At 36.3% G+C, this 27,756-nt stretch overlaps 1 protein-coding gene across 4 annotated transcripts in view; it reads right to left on the bottom strand.

The window, feature by feature from the left end:
* The window catches only part of RNGTT (RNA guanylyltransferase and 5'-phosphatase), a 249,562-nt gene that overhangs the window by 117,630 nt on the left and 104,176 nt on the right, over positions 1-27,756 (bottom strand). For all 4 annotated transcript variants that reach the window (XM_061427846.1, XM_061427844.1, XM_061427847.1 and 1 more), the window contains one exon: positions 6,898-6,966. In XM_061427846.1, the coding sequence (XP_061283830.1) occupies positions 6,898-6,966 (69 nt within the window). The remainder of the gene's footprint in view (positions 1-6,897; positions 6,967-27,756) is intronic.

The following is a 27,756-nucleotide window of genomic DNA, read 5'->3' as shown; positions in this document are numbered from 1 at the left end:
CTTTATATAGTTACCCTCTTGGAATTCACTGATTCATTTTTGTGAAGTCCTTATTTATGTTTACTTCTCCTTTTCTCTGCTACCAATATATCATCATTAGTAGTGTTTTTTTGTTGTACAGTAACATTGCATATCTATATCTAGCAGAGGCTGATTACAAATTATTCACCTTTAGCTGTTTATTTTGTCAACAAAATTCAATGGAAAAGCAAATGTTTTATTTATTAAGAAAGCTAGAACAATAATATTCTTCTCTTTTTTTCCTCCTTAAACAAAAGGCAAGCCAAGAATATTTTGCTGTGTTCCAAAAGTTGAAAAAGAAAAAAAAAAAATACCAAGGTGCATTTTCTTCCTTGGCAGTTCACTATTACAATTCTTTGGAAATTATATATTTTTCAATAAAAAATAATATATTGGGGGAAAGGCTAGACTGACACTTTTCCAGTCTGCCAGGAAACAGAGCCCTTCTTCAATTGAAGACCTATCAAAATATGCAAGCAAATGTCATGGCAACAGAAGCTCTCACCATGGTAACATCATCTCTGCTACAGAGGAAAACCACTCTAATTCGTCATGTACTTCAAGACAAGACATTAAACTAATTCCAATTTTCATTTTACAATCTATCCATAACATTCAATATACCTGGCAGTAGTAAAGATTTAATAAAAACATTAATATTTCATAAGAAAGCAATATTAAAATCAAAGCTGACTCAATTTACATGCAAACTGATTAATGTGAGAAACATAAAATCAAGCTGACCCACCATACATAAAATCAAGATAGTGATGAAAACACAAAAAACAAACAAACAATTCTATCACTATTGCTTGAGAACAAATACTCTAGATTCAACATAGAAACAATTATATGTTTTACTAATCACAATATAGCTGGCAGTAAAAGGAGAAAAAGTATTTTATAATCAAAGAAAAGATTTTAAGTTTTTACTAGCATGTCTATTTTGCAATTCATTGCATATAATCCTGTTTTTATTTCATAGTGAGGGATTATTAATGGCACAAAAATTTTTATCTAGAAACGTGTCTCCAGATGATAAAAGTAAAATCAAACACAATTTTAAATGGTTATAAATTAATCAGTTACTACTACAAAAAAAAATTTACTATGCTACATAAATTATTAAAATTCTCTTGCAAAAGCTTTAAACAAATAAGCATTATCAACTTTGTAAATTAACTTGAAAGATATAATATCTGTCAAGTAAAAGATCTACTACCTATAGCATATTAAAATGCCAAATGACCACCTTAAAATATTTATTTTTAGGTGACAAACCACAAAAGATTAGCAATTCAAAATGTCAGTGAAATCATAAAACCGAAAACCTTATATGTTAAGAGTCTAATAGAACCTATTTGGTTATGATGTAGACTATAACCAGACGGAAAATTCAATTTGAAGATACTTCTTTTTAAAAATCATCATCTCAGCATGATCAAAGTTTGAGCCTTAACACTTAGAAAGAATAGAGGTTTATATTAAATAAAAAGTTAATTTTTTCTTTGGAGAAAATACCCATTTTTCTCCAAATATTTAAATATTTTAGCAAATATACTTCAATTTATTTAAAACACTGTTGATGAATAAAGTAATATAATTGTCACCTTTAAATAAAAATATCAGTTATTTTCATATCAGCAAAACACAGAGGGAAACAAAAAGGCAGCATGTGATAAGAGAGTAAGCTGGCTTCAAATCTAGGTGTGGTCTTTAACATAAAAGCAAGGGGAAAATCGCTAGAGAGAAAGGAAGAAGATCACTCTGAATGCAGTGTGATAAAGACAGGAGGATGACAAAGCGAAGGCTGCAGGACCAGTTAGGATGCTGCTGCAGTGGTCCAGGCAAGAGGCAACGAATGACAAGTGAGACTGGAGTGTGGCAGTGGTAATGAAGAGAAAAGAGAATAATTTAAGAGAGATTTAGGAGCTAAAGCAAGACTTGGAGATGGATCAGATGGATAAAAGAAGGGAAGGTGTCAAGATGACATCTAGATTTCTCACTCAAGTAACGCATTTAAGCAACTGAGAGAGGAAATGTCAGGAAAAGATCATTGTGTAGTCTCTATGTTGGTTTGCTGTTTGGAGAATAGAGATGGAGTTCAGCTGTACGGTGATTTCTGGTGTTTTTGAGAAACTGAAAAGGTGATATCAGGATAGGCAACTAGATAAACAAATCTGGAGCTTAAACAGAAATCAAAACTGAGTCACAGGCTTACGAGAGATAATCGAGCCACGGGTGCAAATGAGACTTCCAGGGAGAGAGTGGAGCTTGAGAAAAAATGAAGGTCCAGCATACAGAGCCTTTAGAAACTCCAAACTTTGATAACTAGTAGAAGATGGAGACCTTGAGTGAGACGGAGAAGAAATGGCATGAGACTGAAAGGAATCAGGAGTGTGTGATGCCCCAGAAGCCATGTCAGAGAGTATTGTAAGGAAGTGTGGACAGTGGTACAGACTACTACTAGATAATCCAGCAAGAAAAAGGCTGAAAATGAACTTGATTTTGTAAGGAAGAAAGATCACTGGTGACCTTTCAAAACAGTAGCTGATTCAAATGGTATTTACATAGATGAAGCCCTTTCTAAAACACAATCATTCAGAAGTACAATATATAAAAGAAATAAATCAGGGCTGTCATGATAAAGACAGAATGCATATAAACAAAAATTGTAAACAGAATGCTTACGTAGTAACCTATACCTGTACATGGTCCCCTGAGGCAGTTCACAGAAACCCAGAAATTTAGAACTCCATGTTTTGAAACCAGTGGGCTTAGAAGTGATAATTTTAGAAGTACTTTTCATCTTTGATTTTCTATAATTCTATAAATACAATTTAACCTCCTTTTTTAAAAAATTGAGGCCTTCCTGATAAATAATGACTTCTGTGTTTTAATGAATACCACATACCGATATACTTCTTTATAAACACAAAGAAATATCCGAGTATTGAGTTGTATGAGCTGCTTGAATATTCTGGAAATTAATCCTTTGTCAGTTATTTCATTTGCTATTATTTTCTCCCATTCTGAGGGCTGTCTTTTCACCTTGCTTATAGTTTCCTTTGCTGTGTAAAAGCTTTTAAGTTTAATCAGGTCCCATTTGTTTACTTTTGTTTTTATTTCCATTACTCTAGGAGGTGGGTCATAGAGGATCTTGCTTTGATTTACATCATGGAGTGTTCTGCCTATGTTTTCCTCAGAGTTTTATGGTTTCTGGTCTTACATTTAGGTCTTTAATCCATTTTAAGTTTATCTTTGTGTATGGGGTTAGAAAGTGCTCTAATTTCATTCTCTTACACGGAGCTGTCCAGTTTTCCCAGCACCATTTATTGAAGAGGCTGTCTTTGCCCCACTGTATATTCTTGCCTCCTTTGTCAAAAATAAGGTATCCATAGGCACATGGGTTTATTTCTGGGCTCTCTATCTTGTTCCTTTGGTCTATATTTCTGTTTTTATGCCAATATCACACTGTCTTGATGACTGTAGCTTTGTAATATAATCTGAAGCCACTGTTCACTGCAGCTCTATTTACAATAGCTAGAACATGGAAGCAATGTAGATGTCCATCGACAGATGAATGGATAAATAATTTGTGGTGCATATACACAATGGAATAATATTCAGCCATAAAAAGGAATGCATTTGAGTCAGTTCTGATGAGGTGGATGAACCTAGTACCTATTATACAGAGTGACGTGAGTCAGAAAGTGAAAGATAAGTATTGTATTCTAACACGCATATATGGAATCTAGAAAAATGGTACTGAAGAATTTATTTACAGGGTAACAATGGAGAAACAGACATAGAGAAAGGACTTATAGACATGGGTAGAGGGGAGGAGAGGGTGAGATGTAATGGAAAGAGTAACATGGAAACTTACATTATCATATGTAATATAGATAGCCAATGGCAATTTGCTGTATGGCTCAGGAAACTCAAATAGGGGCTCTGTATCAACCTAGAGGGGTGGGAAGGGGAGGGAGATGGGAGAGAGGTTCAAAAGGGAGGGGATATATGTGTAACTATGGCTGATTCATGTTGAGGTTTGACAGAAAACAATAAAATTCTGTAAAGCAATTATCCCTCACTAAAAAAATAAATTAAAAAAAAAAGAAGAAATATCCTAAGCTTTATTTTCCTCAATATACCATCAATTAGCTTTACTTGTCCTCTTTCTAATAAAAGTTATAAACTAAGTGTGATACTGGATGTGTTACAAGGTTATGTCTCTGAAAAACAGAACATTAAATCAAAACGTGAATGAACTTTCTTCTAAGTTGGTGCTTGGGGTTTCACCCTCAATAGAATCATCACTTTAATACAGTACCTTTGTCACTCTTCTTCAATATTTTGCCAGGATTTTTTTTAGCACTAGTAATATCTTCTATCTTTTATTTGACTTCAGTTCCCTCACTATAATTACTGTAATGAAGCAGAAGTAACTCCTTGCCAAGTTGTAAGTGTGCGTGTGTGCTTAGTCGCTCAGTCGTGTCCAACTCCTTATGACTCCATGGACTGTAGTCCGCCAGGCTCCTCTGTCCATGAGGATTCTCCAGGCAAGAATACTAGAGTGGGTCGTCATGCCCTCCTGCAGGGGATCTTCCCAACTGAGGGAGCAAACCCAGTTCTCCCGCACTGCAGGCAAATTCTTTACCATCTGAGCCACCAGGGGAGGCCCCAGTACTTTCAAGTAAACTAGCACCAAACAAATGAAGCCCAGGAGTTTTTACACAAGTAGAAGCACTAAGAATCCTCTTCATTTTTCGCCCTTCATTTGCCTCTGAAATATTTCTGTAGCATTAGAGAACAGACTGAAGATTATTAATAAAAGTCAAGTTTTATCCATCCCTGACCAGCACCTTCTCTCTGCTCTATGTAGCCTCCCTCAAATTGCTAAGCTGGTCATTCAAAATACTCCCTTTCTTCATTTACTTGAATTGTTGGCTCAAGGAACCCAACAGATGCAATACCACATTGTGAGAAGCTTGGTGGACTTTCTGATAAATGTGGTGGATTAAACATGTGCATTTATATCCACTTTGATTTGAAACTTCGCTAGAATGGGAGTTACAGGAAAGAGATATCAGTAGAAAAGGAAAAACAGGAGAGCAGACAACAGCAGAAAACAACCTTTTGAAAACTAGAAAGTAGGTGAAATTAACAAAGACTGAATGTGAAGTGCCTGTGGGGAAGGACAGGAAGGCAGAGGAATTCCTGTCGGGTTCCCCAGAATGGGATACTTAACATATGGAATAGATATGTACTGAGAAGGTTGTGAGAGGGTGAAAAGGGAGATCTGGTACTGACAACAGACTGGGTAAAAATCATGAACAGGTCTGAACCATGAGTTTATTAACAGTATGAAACGTCCTAATTCCTGTTATAGTTAGATTTTACTTCTTTCCGTCCAGGGAGATTAGGCTTGGAAAATACTGGAACTCAAAGATCTAAACTCTATCTTCCTAAAACTTTCTACTAGTTCTGTCCCCAGCCTCTAACTCTCCTCCATCTCCTCCTCCTTCAACATCATAAGATTGTTCCCTCCACCTGTTTGACAAGCGGGATGAAGACAGAAGCCAATCACATACCACCAAATTTGCAGTTTTACTAAAGAGTAAAGCATATATACTATAGTACTTAATACATAATGTTTGAAAATATTAGTCCCCTTCCCTTTACCCCAGATACCTAGTTTGATGTCTCTCTACGTAACTTCACAATTAGTTCACACCCTTATTTCTAAGGAGACAGCGAAGGCAAAATGCAGCTTACGACAAGGTGAAGCACATAAAATGCAACTCTTTCCTACAAGAGCAGTGGTTCTCATACTTGAACACACGTCCTAGTCACTTGGAGAGCTTGCTAAAGCACCAACTGCTGGATGCCCATTTCCCTGTGTCTCTCATCAGTAGGTCTGGGTAAGCGACATTTATAACAGCTTCCTGGGTGTGTTAATGCCACCTTGTCAACAGGTCACAGTTTTGAGAAGCACTGCCCCACAGAGCACAGGTTCTCAAGTGAAGCAAACTTGCCTTTCAGGGGAAAGGAGGCAGTGAATGTATGCATTTTTGGTTGTCACAACCTAGAGGGGTGAGAGGGAGAGGTAACACTGACATCTGTCTGATATGTACAGACCAAAGATGCTATGAAACATCCTACCACACACAGGACAGCTCCACACAGCAAAGGACTGTGCTGCTGCTAAGTCACTTCAGTCGTGTCCGACTCTGTGCGTATGGGGCCAAAAATGTCAATAGTGCAGAGGGTGAAAAATCTTACCATACAGTAAAACAGAATTTACTCCAAATATATGATTTGACCATTGCACTGGTGAAAGGTTTTCAGCAAGTTTCAGAAATTTGACATGGAATAGCAAAGAACTGTTTTTCTTCAAATACTGATAACTCTGAATTTTACTCATCCATGACAAAATGAAGTTTTAAAAATAATTAATACTTACAAGATATATTGGCCTACAGAAAGAAATAAGCATTTATTTACATAAGATTATTGGTAGATTTCTTGTAAAGAAACGTCAGTTAACATTTATCTTGCAAGAATAGTAAGAAAACTAATTATAATAAAAGACTAATCTTGAAAAATAAAATGATCAGCTGTATTTATTTCCTAAGATAAGTCAAACGCGAACAACTATTGATTTTGCTATAATAAATATTTAATATAAAGGAAATACTTTATTTTATAATGAACCATTTGTTTTAAGGAAAAGCTAATTATACCACTAATCAATCTTAAGTAAACATATCTAAGAAAACTGTACTTTATATATACATGCATGTGTGTGCATGGATATACATATATACATGTACATGTATACACACACACACACACAGAGACAAATATACTTACTCCAGTGGGCTGGAAAATAAGTCCATCCATTTCATGGCTGACTTCTTTGGCAAAATTTCCTTCAAGTAGCTATAAAATAAACATATATATTTTTAGAACTATAATAATCAACACAAAAATCACTTTTAAAGTTTTTAAACTTTTCCTAAGCTTTATAATAAACTTAATACATAAGCTTTAAAAACTGAAATACAAAATGGGGGAGAAGGATGATCCAGAGGGATCTAGGCTTAAAGCTCAACATTCAGAAAATGAAGATCATGGCATCTGGTCCCATCACTTCATGGGAAATAGATGGGAAAACAGTGGAAACAGTGTCAGACTTTATTTTGGGGGGCTCCAAAATCACTGCAGATGGTGACTGCAGCCATGAAATTAAAAGACGCTTACTCCTTGGAAGAAAAGTTATGACCAACCTAGATAGCATATTGAAAAGCAGAGACATTACTTTGACAACAAAGGTCCATCTAGTCAAGGCTATGGTTTTTCCAGTGGTCATGTATGGATGTGAGAGTTGGACTGTGAAGAAGGCTGAGCGCTGAAGAATTGATGCTTTTGAACTGTGGTGCTGGAGAAGACTCTTGAGGGTCCCTTGGACTGCAAGGAGATCCAACCAGACCATTCTAAAGGTGATCAGTCCTGGATATTCTTTGGAAGGAATGATGCTAAAGCTGAAACTCCAGTACTTTGGCCACCTCATGCGAAGAGCTGACTCATTGGAAAAGACTCTGATGCTGGGAGGAATTGGGGGCAGGAGGAAAAGGGGACGACAGAGGATGAGATGGCTGGATGCCATCACCAATTCGATGGACGTGAGTTTAAGTAAACTCTGGGAGTTGGTGATGGACAGGGAGGCCTGGCGTGCTGCAATTCATGGGGTCGCAAAGAGTTGGACACAACTGAGCGACTGAACTGAACTGAACTGAGGCTATTATACTGATAATTATAAGATTCTTTTTTTAATATATGAAGATTTCCATTCCATGGCAGGCTAGATATCTCAAACAATAGTCCTAGCTGCAACAACCAAAATGATGGTAAAATATTCAAAACATATTTTTCCTTCTTCTAGTTTTATTAAGATATAATTGACATACAGCACTGTATAACTGTAGGTGTACAGCATAATGACGTGACTTACATATATCATGAAATGATTACCACAATAAGCTTAGTGAACATCTATCATCTCATGTAGATACAAAATAAAAATGTATTTTTTCCTTGTGATGAGAATTCAGGATTTATTCTTAACAACTTTCATATATAACATACAGTAATATTAATTATCTTAACTGTGTTGTACATTACATCCCTAGCTGTAATTTATCTTACAAAGGTGGTCAAAAAGCACCAACTTCCAGTTATAAAACATATTTTTAAATTCACCATGCTGAGCCAGCATAAATGTAGCAAGACAGAGAGGCCAAAACAAAAAAGACTGTAGAAACTCTGGGAAGTAATAAATATAGGGAATAAAAATAAATGCATCCACAAAGGAAGAGAGCAGAAAATCCCGCTTGGGGATAGGTGGAGTGAGAATAAGATTCTCTGAGAATCTGTAACTACAAGTTAGCTCACATATGGGGATTGCACCTTCAAAATGCATTACCTGTGTTTTCCGCAAAACCTCAAGCAGAAAATTTAACCTTTCTTTGTGTCCTACTTTTGCCTCATTTTTTGTCTTTATTGTATTTTTTCCAGCAAAAAATTACACTGCAAGGAATACACACCATGAAATACAAACAACAGTTTTTTCAATGCCATATCTACTGAAAAGCACAGTTATAGGCCCAATGCTCTCTAATTATTTCTGAACAATTGTTTTAAATGCTTCCCTTCCGCAGACTCTTATTATTCTGAAAAACTGAACATGTGCATCACTGATGGAGGACGTAAACACTGATTTCTGCATCTTAGGAGAGAGAACAGAAGATAATTTCACAGAGCCAGGTAATAACACTGCTACCCAGAGTCTTGCCAAATGACATAATATTTAGGAGAGTTCTAGGATTCAAATATATTCCACCAAAATTTTGGATCTGCTGTGCGTTATCCAATCAAAATCTTTCATCACAAACACATCCTCTTAAAACCACTACACTGAAAGGGAGATATGCACTCCAAAAGCAACAACCAAGATCTCCAGTATATTTCACACGTCACAAGATCTGTGATTCTCTTCCCAAACTGTGACTTCATTTTCTCTGCCATTTCATTCCTTGAAATCTGCAATTTCTCTAAACTGGGAGCAGTTCAGCAAAGAAAAGTAAGACCTATCCTACTTTCTAACTGCTTTAAGACCAATTTGAGTTTGAATAATTTACATTTCCTTAAAACTGTAATGTTCTTTAGTCAAGTTCATGGGGGCAGAAATCAGAGAGGCTGAGAGGGAGGGGAAAATGAGGCGTTAGTGTTTGATGGGTACAAGAGTTTCAGTATGGAAAGATGAAAAAGATCTGGAAATACATGATAATAATGGTTACACAACAATGTGAATGTAATTAATGTCACTGACATGTATGCTTGCTGCTGCTAAGTCGCTTCAGTCGTGTCTGACTCTGTGCGACCCCATAGATGGAGCCCACCAGGCTCCCCCATCCCTGGGATTCTCCAGGCAAGAGCACTGGAGTGGGTTGCCATTTCCTTCTCCAATGCATGAAAGTGAAAAGTGAAAGTGAAGTCGCTCAGTCATGTCCGACTCTGAGCGACCCCATGGACTGCAGCCCACCAGGCTTCTCCATCCATGGGATTTTCCAGGCAAGAGTACTGGAGTGGGGTGCCATTGCCTTCTCCAGACATGTATGCTTAAACATGGCTAAACAGTCAATTTTATGCTATGTGTATTTTACCACAATTTTTTTCAACTGTAATGCTCTTGGTGTTTTCCTTCTTGTAGTGTTTTGTTCTTTCCTCTTACTATAACATTAAGGTAGTGGGGAGCTTGCAGTGGGACTCTTAGAGCCATACTACCTGGAATTTGGCAGAACAGGTAAAAATTTCAGGACAGATGTGAAATTGATCTCTAATTCATTCATCGGTTTAAGTGACCTAGCCATGTGAGGAGGAAATTTGCCTAAGTAAAAATTCAATATGGATTAAAAGTACTGATTTTTTATAATGAACTAACTAATGGGTAAAGGTTCAAATAAGAAAAAGATGGATAATATTGATACATCTTGTACTTCATCACATGAGAAAAGGTAACCTATTAAATTCATAGCACAAATCCTGCTGAGGAATGAAGAATTGAAAACAAAATGCCACAATCATCTTTATAAATAGTATTTTTTAAAGGTTAAGCAATTTGTTCTTTTACTGCAGGTACATCATTTATGGCACATAAACATAGCTTTTTCATTCTTAGAGCATATTTCTCCAATCCATATATTGGATTATCCATGTAGATAAAGTATAAAGTATATGTTGACAAGACTCTAGATAACATAATGCTACCTGGTGCAGAAATGGAAGTAACTTCCTTTTTAATTTTACTCTTTTTAAGAATCAGAGAATTTAAGGGACTATGAAACTTCTTAGGTCAAAATAAGAAATACTCCTTGTTTTCACCCATTTTACTCCCTGTTGATTACTCTAGACAATATTTCTTTCTTAATAATTTACAGTATCACTTATTATATATTAAAAGACCTTTATAATACAAAGGTCTTTATTCTATAAAGTATAAACACTTTATACTTTATATAAAGTATATAAACTTTATATAAACACTTTATAAAGTATAAACACTTTATAGTATAAAGTGCTTTTGTGCTTGGTTCTTAATATATATATATATCATTCAAGACACACAACCCCTCGTGAGGTGTATAATTTTAATTTTATATTATTATTCATTTCACCAGAAAATGAAACTGAGGGCATCAGAAATTAAGTGACTAGCTTCAGCTCACTAGAAAAGACCCTGATGCTGAGGGCAAGAGGAGAAGGGGACCACAGAGGATGAGATGGTTGGATGGTATCATTGACTCAATGGTCATGATGCAAACTCTGGGAGATAGTGAAGGACAGGCAAGTCTGGCGTGCTGCAGTTCATGGAGTCGCAAAGAATCGGATGTGACTTAGTAACTGAACAGCAACAACAGCAGCAGCAGCTTCAACTCAGACAGCTAACAAAACAAATTCATTCAGAACAGATTTCAATTAGTCTTTAATTAAAAATAAGGAAATAACCAAAGAAAGTCTCTGACTCTCTAAAACAAATGCTCTAAAGACTTCTGAAAGTTCCCACATACGTCCTCCAATCAGCATTTAAAACTTAGAGACTTTAAGTGTACTTTATTCTTTATATACATACTTTATACTTAGAGACTTTATTTATATATATATATATAAATATATATATAAAAAACTATATCTACATGAATAACACATCAGAAAAGTCCCCTCCGCAACCATTCCTTAAGTCTGTATTCATTTTCCTGAAAGTGTTCAGCATCTTTAAAAAGCTGGTTTATGGAAAAGTTCCACTTTTATTTTCAATGTAAAACTTGTCTACCTGACAATAAATTTTTAAAAAGCAGACAATCCACAAAATCATAGCTTTTGTTAAGGCCATTAGCAGATTGAGGTCTTCAGGAAACCAAGTAAACTGAATTCCAAGCCCTTCAAAGAAAGATGAAATACATCTTTCACTTTTGGAAGAGCGTAAGAGGAAAAATCGGAAGTCATAAAAGCAGGTATAAAGAAAACCTGATAAATTTTTAAAAACCAAGCATGAGTTAGTATAACAGTTTAGAATCCCTGAAAGCCCCGAACACACAAGGAATCCAAACCTACTCACTAGCTCTGTTCCTCAGGTTTCTATTAGGAGTCACAGGAAAGACTAGGGGCAGGGCAAGAAAGATGACAAAGCCTCATCTTAGTTGCAGACATAAAATCCTTCCCAGACCCTACCTGATATGAAATAAAGGCCATCTGAGGATAAAATCGTCTGCAGCTACACAAGGGTCCAGAAAAGCCTTGGTCCAAGAATATTACACTGATAAAAAGCAGGAAAACTTGCTCCTGCCAAAACATCCCATCTGTGCAAAGCAAAACGGCTACCAAAAGGAAGATGTCAGCCCACTGATGGGAAACCCATCCCTGAGACTCAGGTGCCCAGGGTCTGCTTAATACCAAGGCTTGAGGTTAAGAAAACACTACAGCACTACAGTCCCCACAAGTCAGGCACTGAGTAACAAGAAACAGCAGATTACATAGTAGGGAGAGTGCAAGAGCACAAAAATAGACCACTACATGGTAGAGGCGAGCAGAGTCCACTGAAAGCTACAAGCGAAGCCGGAACACTGGAGAAAACCCATCTTATACCCCAGGCCTTTCAAGTAACAGAAGTCATCTGTTTAAGGAACCTGAAGTCTTTGGAGCACTGAAGATAACTATATAGCAATACAAAGTGAAAGTGAAAGTCACTCAGTCGTGTCCAACTTTTGCGACCCCAAGGACTGTAGCCTGCCAGGCTCCTTCTTCCATGGAATTCTCTAGGCAAGAATACTGGAGTGGGTAGTTGTTGCCTTCTCCAGGGGACCTTCCCAACCCAGGGATCGAACCTAGGTCTCCCACATTGCAGACGGATTTTTTACCGTCTGATAATACAAACCGATCTCAGATACAGAACAGATAATCACCCACTAATCCCACCTCCCACAAATGAAGCTTACTAAACTTAAAGAAGGAGAGGTATGCACATTACTAAGCAAAAGACATTTACCTCAGTATCTATTGTTCATATAGAAAAAAAATGCCAAGCATCCAATAAAAAACTATCACAAACACATACAAAGGAAGAAAAAATGACCTACATCCAACAGATAAGGTAATCAACAGAAGAAAACACAGGGATGGCCCCTATTTTGGAATTATCAAGCAAAGATTTTAAAATAACCTTCACATTTTAAAGGAAAAGATGGAAAACATGAATGAGCAAATTGGAATTTCAGCAAAGAGTTTAAAAAAAAAAAGAACAAATAGAAATCCAAGAAATAAAAACATAATATCAAAGAAAAAGAATATTAATCAATGGGAATGACAATCAATGAGATTGTCAACACACTGGATATAACAAAGAAAAGAATCACTGAACTCAAAGAAGAGTATAGCACTTTTTCCAACTGAAACACAAAAAGACAAAAGGGGAGATATAGGCAGGGAAGGTAGGAGGACAGAACTAGGAATCAAAGGGCAAGGGTGAAGAGGTCTTTAAAATACAGACTACACATAGAAAAATCAGTAAGAATATAGAAGACTATTATAATAATGAAACCTGACCTATTTAACACTTTATAGAAAACTGTACCCAGCAATAGGAGAAAACATTTTTCTTTTTTAAGTGCATACAACACTTCTATATAGGTCAAATCCACACAAAGTATGCTCTCTGACCACAATGAATTAAATTAATTAAAAGTAAGAGAAAAATATCTGGAAAATCCCCCAATGTTCAGAAACTCCATAACCAACTTTCAAATAACTCAAGAATAAAAAGAAGTCAAAAGGAATTCTTTAAGTATTTCAAAACAATGAAAATGAAAATAAAGTGGATATTTGACAGATACGGTTGAACAGTATCATTGGAAAATTTATTGCACTAAATGACTAATTAGAAAAAAAGGAAGGTGACAAATTAATGATACCAACTTCCACCGTAAGAAACTAAGGGCAACTCTAGAGAATTCAGGACGGAGAAGGCAATGGCACCCCACTCCAGTACTCTTGCCTGGAAAATCCCAAGGATGGAGGAGCCTGGTAGGCTGCAGTCCATGGGGTCGCTAAGAGTCAGATACAACTGAGCAACTTCACTTTCATGCGTTGGAGAAGGAAATGGCAACCCACTCCAGTGCTCTTGCCTGGAGAATCCCAGGAACAGGGGAGCCTGGTGGGCTGCCGTCTACAGGGTCGCACAGAGTCGGACATGACTGAAGTGACTTAGCAGCAGGAGCAGAGAATTCAGGAACCACAGACACCAGAAGGAATCACTTGGGTTGAGACTGTACAGCCAATGAAGAAGACCACACCCACTAAGACCAAGACCCAGACACAGCTGAAGAAGGCACATCTATGGCTCACTGATGGTAGAGTTGATGAAATGTCTTAATGAGGCATCTCATCAATTTTTAAAGATGGCAGCTGTGGTTAGAAAGCAATAAATCTGAATCTAAAATATTAAAGGAGTAATAGCCAAGGATAAGTTGCCAAAGTGAAAGTGACTACATCAGAAGAAAGTGTCACTGAGCTGAAAATTTTAAACAAATGGAGAGGCCAGGGTTATAAGTAGAGCAAACCAAACACAGAAAAGTTGAGTACAACAAGTAAAATGACCAGTCTTTGAGAAAAGAGTTTAAATTAGGCACAGCTTCTAGGGAAAAAGGAATAGTTATCAAGAAGCCAAAAAGAGGCTGAACACACTTAATTAAAACAGAATGGCTTGAAAAGCTAAGTTTTATTTTAATAACTTAAATATCAGATAATTTTAAAACTCACTTTGCTCTCCACTTGTCTCTGATATTATATTCCAAGATAAAATGTCCTATACCTTTAAGTTAGTCTGTTTTCTTTCCTCTTCTATCTTTTAAGTAAAACTTATGAATTGCACTTATTTTTTATGTAAGAAGAGCTAAGTTTTTCTTAGAAAATCTTATTAGATGATAACATCTCAATAAAAATAAAATTTCATCCATTCTTCCATTAGGAAGGTATTTCCTGACTGCCTTCCAATGCCAGCAATCCAGTTAGTATTCAGGATACTACGAATCCAATGATGATATAAACCTAGGCCAATATGCCTAAACAATACCTTAAATTTAACAGTAAAACTACAAATGCAATGATGTAATCAGCCATTTCTCCCCGTCAGTTTTTATTCAGAAACACAGTTCTACTTAAATTACCTAAGATTTGGGTTTTTAAATCATTTCTAATAAAAAAAATTTTTAAGATATTTTACTTTAAAAATATTTAACTACAAAACCTTGGAGAAGCTTTAAGGTGGAGTATGCGGTGAATTATCTATCCTAAAGAGCCTAGGACTTCTTTAGCCATATCACCCTCAACATGCCCAATCTCATCCAAAGATTTTAGGATACACTTTCAGAACTGCAATTTTCTTGATTATTTTCCACTAGATAAAATTAGAAGATAATTAGATAAAAGATAAAATAGTAGGTAAAATAGCAATGCTATGGACTGCAGCCTGCCATGGGATCCCTCTGTCCATGGGATTTGTCAGGAAAAATTACTGGAGTGGGCAGCCATTCCCTTCTCCAGCAGATCTTCCTGACCCAGGGATCAAACTCAGGTCTCCCACATTGCTGGCAGATTCTTTACCATCTGCTACCAGGAAGCCCCAAAACAGTAGACATAATTTATCAAACAGATATTAATAAAGCATGACAGTATTTCACAAATGCTTACAAGATTTAAATGTGTTTACCTATGAGTATTATATCTCATTACCCGAATACATTGCAGAAGGCATATAACTTTCCATTAACAAAGACTGGTGGAACTGACAAAGATTATACCAGGTGATTGACTCTGGATTGATATTTTATACGTCTATGAATCACAAAGTAATTGGAAACCAAATCATTATAAATGCATAAGCAGAGAAAGATAATACAAAAGGGCTTGAAATTAAAAACATGAGAAACAAAAGACAAACTATAAAGTTACAAAGCATAGAAAAGAACCTTTAGAAATAAGGAAAATGATAGCTTAAGATAACAATGAAGAAGGAAATGAATCTACAGTAAAATTGGGAATGCAAACTGGCAACATTAATTCATCATAGTATAAAAAAAATTCTTTTCTTAAACAAAAGATTAAACTATCTCTACCTTTCTATTCTGGACTATTCTACTCACAACAGATATTTTCTGGGTTGATATTCTCCACATGGCCTCAACTGAGAATACTCAATACAGTAGCTTCTATCTGCTCACCTTTTTAAATGTGCTTTCATAATTCTCCTAAAGTTCTAGTTTTACCAATCCCCCTAAAATGGAAACTTCCACTCACCTGGATATTACTATTCCCAAAGTATAACTCCTAATTTAGGTAAAGATTATTCAATGCTTCTGTACCTTAAATACTCCTCTAATAGCAAAAAAATCACTCTATAAAACACCTTTCTTGCTCACCAAAAAGCCAATATTGGGCTTCCCTGGTGGCTCAGTGGTGAAGAATTTGCTTGCCAAAGCAAGAGATATGGGTTTGATCTCTGATCCAGGAAGATTCCACATGCCACGGAACAAGTAAGCCCATACAGGACAACTATTGAGCCTGTGCTCTAGAGCCTGGGAGCCCCAACTACTAAGCCCACATGTCAGAACTACCAAAACCTTTGCACCCCAGAGCCTGTGTTCTGCAACAAGAGAAGCCACAACAATGAGAAGCCTGTGCACCACAACTAGAGAAAAGTCCTCACAGCAGCAAAGACCAAGCACAGCCAAATATAAATTAAATTATTTAAAAAAATTTTAAGCCAAATTCACTTTTTAAAAAACAATGACTTGATTTCTGTGTTTTTTTTAAACCGACACCTATACAGCAATATCATTAAAGTTAGCTAATCAAAATATAAATATTAATAACTTCTGGAACACTATCATTGGCTGTTTCATTAACTCATATTATTACAATTAAATTAAGCTGCTGCTGCTAAGTCACTTCAGTCGTGTCCGACTCTGTGCGACCCCATAGACGGCAGCTACCAGGCTCCCTAATCCCTGGGATTCTCCAGGCAAGAACACTGGAGTGGGTTGCCATTTCCTTCTCCAATGCAGGAAAGTGAAAAGTGAAAGTGAAGTCGCTCAGTCGTGTCCGACTCTTCGCGACCGCATGGACTGCAGCCTACCAGGCTCCTCCATCCATGGGATTTTCCAGGCAAGAGTACTGGAGTGGGGTGCCATTGCCTTCTCTGTAAAATTAAGCATAATAGTTCAAAAAATTCTAGTGAATCCCACTTGAAAAGTTAGAAAATCTAAAATCAAAATTTCTCTAGAAAATAGTTTGTTTTTTTCATGGATGTTCGTCTTATTTCTACCAAAATTCTCTCATAATTTCACAAAGTAGAAGCTAAGTCACCCTCATGAAACAAAGTTTTTTTGCCAGATTTCCAGTTTTTCTTTTTAATCTCAGAATGAGGCATCAACATACATTCATTCAGAGCCAATAACTGTCATTCTATCAAGTGTTTGAAATTTTAAAAGAGATCAATCAGTTTTCTCCTGGAAGGGCTAGTGTCAGATCTAGTGTGGAGGTCCCAAACTGAAATGCCTATAGGTATCAGGCCATGAACCTGAACTGGACTGGGTAAAAGATAACCAGGACTAGTGAACACTATGACAAACTGGAGAGCACGTCTTCATCTAGAAAGACAGTATTGTGCTCGCTTCGGCAGCACATATACTAGAAAGACAGTATTTTTAAGGTTTAAATGAGCTTAATCTTTCTGGGGCCTACCAGTTTATGACTTCTGGTTAATATGGACCTAAATACACATAAAATAGTCATTTTACAGTCAGTGCTTTTAATAGAGGTGCTTAAAGCCTTCTGAGAGAACAGAAAAGTAATTATCATTTCATCTATCATCCGCGGTTCTATACAAATGTTTACTGAGTACTAATTATCCATGGGGGCGGGGGTGAAGATGGGAAGAACAGAAGGAGCAGAAGGAAGAGGTAACACATATAACACCATATGCCAGACACTGCTCTAAGCATTTTACATGTACAGTTGGCTCTCTGTATCCACAGATGTGGAACTCGCAGACACAGAGGGCCAATTCTACTCCATTCGTTTACAGAAGGGCTGAAGCATCAAGAATTTTAGCATCACAGAGGTCTGGGAACCAATCCCCTGCAGATGAGAGACCCATATTAATTTGGTCTAGCCTCATAACAATTTTATAAAGTTAGGGACCATAATTATCCCCATTTTAAAGGTGAAGCTTAGAACTTGCCCACGGTTACAAAGCAAGAAACTAAAATAAAAAATCATTCTGGCTCCAGAGTCCACATTTTTGATGGCTTTTCTAAACTACGTTATCACATCCCCAGATATCTCCTAATGTCTAGTCCATATACTCCATCAACACACTCTCACAGCACACCGCACTCCCCTCCATCACAAGATGTTCATGTTTAATTGTCTGACTACCAAATTGAGCTGTGGGCTGAGGACAGGAATCACATTTTATTATCATTTTATCTTCAGCATCTATTACAGTAATCTGGTGCAGAGTAAGCTCTCACTTCAACAAACATGTACTGAATAAAAATGAAGTGAACAGCACAGTAATAGGATTGACTTAAAAAAAAAAAAAAAGTCGATGAGCATAGGTCAGGCAGAAAATGCATGGAATGTATCAGGTTGGCAAAAAAGTTCATTCTGGCTTTTCCATATGATATTACGGAAAAACCCAAATGTGAACTTTCTGGCCTACCCAATATTATCCCATGAAGCTGTATGAGATGAAAACATATTTTAAGAGAAATTTAAAAGATACTGGTCTAATGTATACATACATTATTAAAGGGGTAAGATTTTTTTTAAATACTAAAACCATCATTCATAGTAATTTTCTCACAAACCACCCCTTACTAGCTTCATAATTGCCAGTGGGACAACTGAATCTGGATAACAGGATCCTAACTGGTCTTCTTTGTAGGCTAACTTCCTCTCTCTAAACTACTTCCATTCACTACTGCTAGAATTAACTTTCTGAAACAATCTGTTGTGTCACAGTCACATGTAAAAATCTTTGAATGCTCCTCACTGCCTAGGGCCCAAGTTCCCTTAGGCTGGTTTTTATAATTCTTTTTTTTTTTTTTTACCCCAAGGCAACCTCTCCTAAAGTGTTTTCCAAAATGTTTGTTCAGACTGCAGCTGGTACAAAGTATAGGTGAGTATTTCCTTCGTGGGTAGAAAAGTATGATGTACTAAATCTGGAAGAATTTGAAGCACTTTTGGAAGGAATACATGGATAGAATGGATACTTACATAAACACATGATACAAAAAAAATTAAACCAAACTACCTAAGAAGCTAGTGTGAATGTCACAAGAAAAAGAACAAAAATTAGAGAAAGACATCAACGAAAAGACCAAAAATTTGCAATATGTACATAAAGGGAAACCAAATTTATGTAAAATATAATATAATTTAACACTTTCAAACAAGGGACAGTGTGGTAAATTGCAGAACAACAGATCCCATTCAAAACTACATCCTCTGTTTGAACAGGTATGTACTAAAGAATTTACCTTAACCAGAAAGAGGTCTGGCCTTTGCCATCTGCTACTGGGAGGAAATCTATAGACCCTTGGAATATCCTGCCTGACAAGAGCATCTTCGCTTGCCTGCAGGGTTGGTCAGTGAAAAGTCGAACAAGATGATTTATGATGTTTGAAACAAGCCACATCAGTTCCAGCCTCCAGAGTAACTGGAGGCTAAATGTATTAGCCTGAACTTCTGGAAGGAGGGACTGAATACTCACTAAAGGGGAGCCATGCTGATAGTATGTCATTGATCCGCAAGGTAAACTCTGGACACCAAAGGCTTGGGTAAGTTTTCCTGGCTAGCAATACTCTTGAGTCTGATCACACATCTTAGCCAGGAGTAGGAAACACTGTCTCTGACACCCTGAAGAGAAGACAACCAGAAGGTTCCCATTTGGGCCACTCCATATTTTGCCCTACTAGGCTTAGGCTCTTATCTGGACTGGATTTAATTTGCATCCTCTTGTTACAATAAAACTTAACAGACTCTTCCTTTGGCTGGTTTTAACTTGTATGCTTTTGATACAATAAAACCATAATCATCAGTATAGTGCTTTTCTGAGTTTTAAGGCCTTCTAGCAAATTACCAATTCTGAAGGAGTCCCTGGGTGACCCCAGAATTGGTAACTGACTGGTCTGAAGTAAGGTGGCCCTGGGGATCCCCAAACTTGTAGCCAGTATCTAAGTAAGGGCAGTCTTGTGGGGACTATGGAGTTGGCCTGAAGTCATTACAGTAAGTTTTTGTCACTATATTTCTTGAGGTGATATAATTTAAATTGTCCTCAAAGTCACACCCCTCAGCAGGAAAGCACCTGACTTGCCGTTAGGCATTACTGCCAAGAGGCTATCAAGAAGCGACAGACTGTAGAATGATGCCACAGTGGCCCTGTTGGTTAATGGGTAAAGGGACCCAGTTAGCCACCACAGAGGAGGCCTTTAATATACATAAAATATCTCTGAACAAGGACAACCCATACTAGGATGGTAAATGGCACTTATGAAGTACCAGAAAAATAGAATGAGATCTTGTTATCCACAATATAAAGAGCATATAACATTTCCTCTATTCTTTACATCAATTTCAAGATGGCACAGAAAGTTCAAAATCATATAAAAATAGGACCTTCAGGTTTATATCTAGACTACTGGATAAAATACCTCAGGTCACAATATTGTGGACTCACCTATACTTCAATTAAAAAAAAATATTTCAGGAACAAAATAGCAAAAGAGCTATACCTCTGTTGCAGTGGTTGTATTTCCTACAATTACTGTTACTCATTTATGAAAAATTAGTTAAAACTAAGCAAAGTAGATTTTAGGTACTGGAAAACCAATGGATTTAAACCAACAAACAGATGATGACTGCAGCCATGAAATTAAAAGACACTTGCTCCTTGGAAGAAAATCTATGACAAACCTAGACAGCATATTAAAAAGCAGAGAGACACTACTTTGCCAACAAAGGTCCATCTAGTCAAAGCTAAGGTTTATCCAGTAGTCATGTATGGATGCGAGAGTTAGATCATAAAGAAGGCTGAGCACCAAAGAATTGATGCTTTTGAACTGTGGTGTTGGAGAAGACTCTTGAGAGTCCCTTGGACTGCAAGGAGATCCAACCAGTCCATTCTAAAGGAGATCAGCCCTGGGATTTCTTTGGAAGGAATAATGCTGAAGCTGAAGCTCCAATATTTTGGCCACCTGATGAGAAAAGCCAACTCACTGGAAACAACCCTGATGCAGGGAAACACTGAAGGCAGGAGGAGAAGGGGACAACAGAAGACAAGATGGTTGATGGCATCACCAATTCAATGGAAATGAGGTTGAGCAAACTCTGGGAAATGGTGGACAGGGAAGCCTGGAACACTACGGTTCATGGAGTCACAAAGAGTCAGACACGGCTAAGAGACTGAATGACAACAAATCACCATCCTGAATTTATTACCCTTGTTTCTAAGCATATAAAACTATGGGCCATTCAAGATTCTACTTAAAAATAACATTAAAAAAAAAAAAAAACCTCTTTGGGAACCTCCTAGAATCAGTAATAAAATCTATTCCACTTATATCTTGATAAAACACTGATTTACAGTACACTAAGATTTAGAAAAGATGACCCAGGTATGTGGGTATCTGAAACGTCATTTTTTGCTTTCCCTGACTAAAATCAGTCTAAAAGATGGAGGGAACCCACAGCTCAAGCTGGGAGAGACTCTCATTAATTCCAAACAAAATACAGCAGTCATGTACTCCACACCATAAACAACACTGGTCTAATATGCCTAAAAGGAATCCTAAACATAAATAAGATTTTCCCTTAAATTCCTGTCTTCTCAGACCAAAAAAAAAAAAAAAATCCAGGTATTCTGAACCTCCTGGTGCCATACATCTGGACTTAGTATAGTTAATTATCTCACCTCAAACAGCTAGAATTAAAAGCTACTACATTCTTGGTTCATTTACGGTTTGGTTTTTCTGGTCATTCCATCATAATTAAGGGGTAGCCATATTTTCTTCCCTCTAGTTGTTTAAAAACAAACAGCAACACATTCTTAAGCTTATTTCTGAACATGAACAATGACTAACTCATCTTCTCTCCATCCTCCTTCACCATCCAAGTCTATCTTCTTCCAACCTGTGTCTCCATAACCTATTAGTCTTAAAATATTCTGCCTGTACAGAAGAGATGATTCAGAATTTAACAGTTCACTTTCTCTATTTAAATGTAATCTCTGTGAGGCTAAGTATCATGCCTAATTGTTCATGTATTTTAAGCACCTAAAAACATATTCAAATACACTATCATTAAAAAAGTCAACAGATTGAAGAACATAAGCTCAAGGTGTCAGGTTAACCAGAAGCACTAACTTTATTTCATCCAAGTGGAATCATATACAGTCATCCTAATGCACATTTACTGACAAAATAAGGCTATGAAAGTAGCAAACAATTCATTATGTCTATGATAACACAGTTTAAAACTGTGCCACTGTACTGCAGAAAACTTAATCAATAGGAGAAAATAATTTTGGTAAATACATACTGAGAATAATTTTAATAAAATTAAGTTGTAACTCCTAAAACCAGTAATAAATATAATTTTGCAAAGTTCAATCATTCTTTTTTAAAGAGAATCCTATTTAAGTCTCCAAAACCATTTACGTGACCAGATATTTTCTTTTCCTTTTCAGGTTCACTGTAAATAGAAGAAAAGTAGACTTCCCTCAAATTTGTCAATGGGTAAAATTATATCCACAGTAAAGAGTTCAAAAAGGATGATATAGGACTTCCAAATTTGTCCAGTGGTTAAGAATCTGGCTCACAATGCACGAGTCACAGGTTCAATCCCTTGTCTGGGAACTAAGGTCTCATGTGCTGCATGGCAGCTAAGCCCACAAGTTACAATTAAAGAAAGCCCACCTGCAGCAACAAAGAGCCCCTGTGCCGCAACAAAGACCCAGCACAGCCAAACATAAAAATAATAATAATAAGATTAAAACTAAAAAGATAATGGTACTATTCCTTTAATATCTTCAACTTATTTTCTTCTGGTTTATAATTCAACAAACATGGCAAATTACTGTAAGATTTTAATTTAGAAATATATAGCTGTTACTATAATACCTATAATTAGAGCAAATATTACTGCTTTTCCTTAAGTATCCCCCAAAAGTGTATTTTTATAAACTTTTAAAAGATAAAGGGGGTTTAACCTTTATAAACCATCCTTTTTTTGATTTCTAAAATGACTTCTGAGCATTTCAAATGAACTACAGAAAAGAGAAAGTTGTCAAGAGGAAGGTTGGAAGTAGGAAGAGTCTATTACACTAACACATACAGTAACAGAGAAGGCAATGTGGGGCTCAGGGATTAAACAGCCCCAAGAAGAAAGAATGAAAAGAGCAAGTTCTAATAGAAGTGCTTGAACAACTCATGCATTGAATAAAACATGTTCCACATAACCCTCACCCTGATGGTAGGCTCTCATAGAAATTTAAAACTATTTCCAAGACTTTACTTTTTCATTTTAAATAAAGAGCTCTAATCCTTGGTCATCATATCCATCAGCTACTCTAACTTTAACCTTAATTGTTCAATTCTATCTATCAAACTCACAACAAGGACTTCAGCACTTGGATCATGGTCATCTTCATGTACGTCACCATCCTACAGGTCCACTCATATATGGGTTTTTGGTAAAATAAATATGCACTACAGTACCTTATGATCAATGGTTCATTGAATCCAAGGATGTAGAACCACAGATAAAGGAGGCCGACTGCAAAGTTTTATTGGAATTTCCAATTCCATGGGGGGCCAGAGCCCCTAACCCCCATGTAATTCAAGGGTCAACGATATTCTATACTCGTCTTCTATCATAATAGTACACTGTTGCTTCCCAGAAAACACATATTAGGATTAGTTCATCTGTGACTCTACAATCAAATCAAGTTCTTCAGTGCTTCACTTGTACCCCGTGAAGTCATCATCACAGACCAAATATTCTATGACTAAACATTATACAATATATATTCAAATATATTTACTATTGTCGTAAGTAGTAAAGTACATAAAATAAGAAGCCCCAATTCCATTTTCCTAGATATTTTATAAACTATTTTAAAATTTTATTGCAATTCTTCAACAATGACACAATGATATTTTACTTACTGGCCCTATTTGTGGTATAAAAATGACTAGATGTGCATTCAATAACCAAGGAATATAATCTAACCAAATATATATATATATATATATAACAAATGTCCCTAGTTTTCCTAATCCACTGCAAAAGGTTACATTTTCAAAATCATGTCCCAAAGTCCATTCTAACTCTTTCCAATTCTTAGGGGAGAATTGAAACACATATTATAGGTTTTAAGAAAGTCTGTAATTGTTAATTATTTACTCTTTGAGCAATGTGATGAGAGTTGTGAGGTTTTTTTACTTTGGAAAAAAAAAAAAGATGTACTATAGACATTACTTTTACACTCATGTGCTGGAACTAAGTACCCACCATCATTTCAACAATGACCAACAGAAGGTTCACTTAATTTTCTATGTAACTGGAAAAGACGAAAGCTATTATTTAACCTTAATCTTTCATTTTAAAATTCTAATAAAACTACGAGGTCAGACACTGATACAAAATTACTGGCTCACACCAATGAGAGACACACACTTAACAAAAGGCGGGGGTTCAGTTGAATTTGAAAATGTGTGATAAGTCAATCCTGTGCCTTTGTTAACCTATAGTAAATTCACAACCACACCTGGTTAGAGAAATTAATCCATCAGACTTTTTAGAAAAGAAACTGCCTCCTAATCACTTTGCTGCTGCTGCTAAGTTGCTTCAGTCGTGTCCGACTCTGTGCGACCCCATAGACGGCAGCCACCAGGCTCCTCCGTCCATGGGATTTTCCAGGCAAGAGTACTGGAGTGGGGTGCCATTGCCTTCTCTCCCTAATCACTTTAGAGGACAATAATTACTTTTTCCTTCTGAATCCATAGTACTAATATCTATCTCCTGAATGTTAATGGTAAAATTCTGGGTAAACAGATGGCAATTTCCCCATATTACAACTTTGAGTCCACAGAAATGTTTAAAATATATTTGGTACCACATATAATGATCTCTTCACATTTCAGTGAACAAGATTTACTACCCCAAAAGAAGTTTCCTGGAACAATAAATTTTGAGGTTCACTATACAAAAGCAATTAAGAGCTCTCTTTATTACACATTACTGTGATTTTCTTAAATTCTCCTCTGAAATGGTAAATGAATGAGACTGAAAGTATCCATTAGGCCATATTCAATTTCGGTGATGAATGACGTATTAATAGACTAGATAGTACAAAACTGAACACCAGAAATATGAGAATACATAAAGTTAGCCTCATTTCATCTTGCGTCTTCCTTTAAACCAAAATAGTTTTACCATTATGTCTGTAATAACGTAAAAAATGAGGCATAATCACTGAAAACCTCTATGTGTGAAGAACAGTTCTTCACATTTAAGCAAAGGTTTTTTCCTTCTCTTGAACCACAGTTGCAGTAACAAACTCTCAAAGGTACTTTTTCTTTTACTATATATAAATAATACAATGATGAAGTCATATAACATTTGTATATATAAATAACACATCTTATGGCTAGATTTTCTTTATGAACTACTAGTCTTAGACAAACACTTAAGAACTATAAATTTATATTTAAGGATAAAATAAGAAAAGAAAGAAAAGTAAGGCAATACCTAGAAAATTAATCTGAATGCCAGATGAAATACATGTATATATACATAAAACCTAAACTTCCTAGGTAGCAGAGTATGCAAGAAAATAACAGATGAATATTTATAAAATCCTTATTAAACTAGATGAGTATAAGCTCTTGAAAAATTAGGTGCATGTCGTCTGCAAATAGTGAGAGTTTTACTTCTTCTTTTCCAATTTGGATTCCTTTTATTTCTTTTTCTGCTCTGATTGCTGTGGCCAAAACTTCCAAAACTATGTTGAATAGTAATGGTGAAAGTGGGCACCCTTGTCTTGTTCCTGACTTTAGAGGAAATGCTTTCAATTTTTCACCATTGAGGATAATGTTTGCTGTGGGTTTGTCATATATAGCTTTTATTATGGTGAGGTATGTTCCTTCTATTCCTGCTTTCTGGAGAGTTTTTATCATAAATGGGTGTTGAATTTTGTCAAAGGCTTTTGACACTCACTCTCACTATTTGCAGACGACATGATCCTCTACATAGAAAACCCTAAAGACTCCACCAGAAAATTACTAGAACTAATCAATGATTATAGTAAAGTTGCAGGATATAAAATCAACACACAGAAATCCCTTGCATTCCTACACACTAATAATGAGAAAACAGAAAGAGAAATTAAGGAAACAATTCCATTCACCATTGCAACGAAAAGAATAAAATACTTAGGAATATATCTACCTAAAGAAACTAAAGACCTATATATAGAAAACTATAAAACACTGGTGAAAGAAATCAAAGAGGACACTAATAGATGGAGAAATATACCATTTTCATGGATTGGAAGAATCAATATAGTGAAAATGAGTATACTACCCAAAGCAATTTATAGATTCAATGCAATCCCTATCAAGCTACCAACAGTATTCTTCACAGAGCTAGAACAAATAATTTCACAATTTGTATGGAAATACAAAAAAACCTCGAATAGCCAAAGCGATCTTGAGAAAGAAAAATGGAACTGGAGGAATCAACCTACCTGACTTCAGGCTCTACTACAAAGCCACAGTTATCAAGACAGTATGGTACTGGCACAAAGACAGAAATATAGATCAATGGAACAAAATAGAAAGCCCAGAGATAAATCCACGCACATATGGACACCTTATCTTTGACAAAGGAGGCAAGAATATACAATGGATTAAAGACAATCTCTTTAACAAGTGGTGCTGGGAAATCTGGTCAACCACTTGTAAAAGAATGAAACTAGAACACTTTCTAACACCATATACAAAAATAAACTCAAAATGGATTAAAGATCTCAACGTAAGACCAGAAACTATAAAACTCCTAGAGGAGAACATAGGCAAAACACTCTCTGACATACATCACAGCAGGATCCTCTATGACCCACCTCCCAGAATATTGGAAATAAAAACAAAAATAAACAAATGGGACCTAATTAAACTTAAAAGCTTCTGCACATCAAAGGAAACTATTAGCAAGGTGAAAAGACAGCCTTCAGAATGGGAGAAAATAATAGCAAATGAAGCAACCGACAAACAACTAATCTCAAAAATATACAAGCAACTCCTACAGCTCAACTCCAGAAAAATAAATGACCCAATCAAAAAATGGGCCAAAGATCTAAATAGACATTTCTCCAAAGAAGACATACAGATGGCTAACAAACACATGAAAAGATGCTCAACATCACTCATTATCAGAGAAATGCAAATCAAAACCACTATGAGATACCATTTCACACCAGTCAGAATGGCTGCGATCCAAAAGTCTACAAATAATAAATGCTGGAGAGCGTGTGGAGAAAAGGGAACCCTCTTACACTGTTGGTGGGAATGCAAACTAGTACAGCCACTATGGAGAACAGTGTGGAGATTCCTTAAAAAACTGGAAATAGAACTGCCTTATGATCCAGCAATCCCACTGCTGGGCATACACACTGAGGAAACCAGAAGGGAAAGAGACACGTGTACCCCAATGTTCATCGCAGCACTGTTTATAATAGCCAGGACATGGAAGCAACCTAGATGTCCATCAGCAGATGAATGGATAAGAAAGCTGTGGTACATATACACAATGGAGTATTACTCAGCCATTAAAAAGAATACATTTGAATCAGTTCTAATGAGGTGGATGAAACTGGAGCCTATTATACAGAGTGAAGTAAGCCAGAAGGAAAAACACCAATACAGTATACTAACGCATATATATGGAATTTAGAAAGATGGTAACGATAACCCTGTATACGAGACAGCAAAAGAGACACTGATGTATAGAACAGGCTTATGGACTCTGTGGGAGAGGGAGAGGGTGGGAAGATTT

This window comes from Bos javanicus, chromosome 9 (genome assembly GCF_032452875.1).
Source record: "Bos javanicus breed banteng chromosome 9, ARS-OSU_banteng_1.0, whole genome shotgun sequence".
NCBI lineage: Eukaryota > Metazoa > Chordata > Mammalia > Artiodactyla > Bovidae > Bos > Bos javanicus.
Note: the sequence above shows the minus strand (reverse complement) of the source record. Positions and strands in the feature narration are given on the sequence as shown.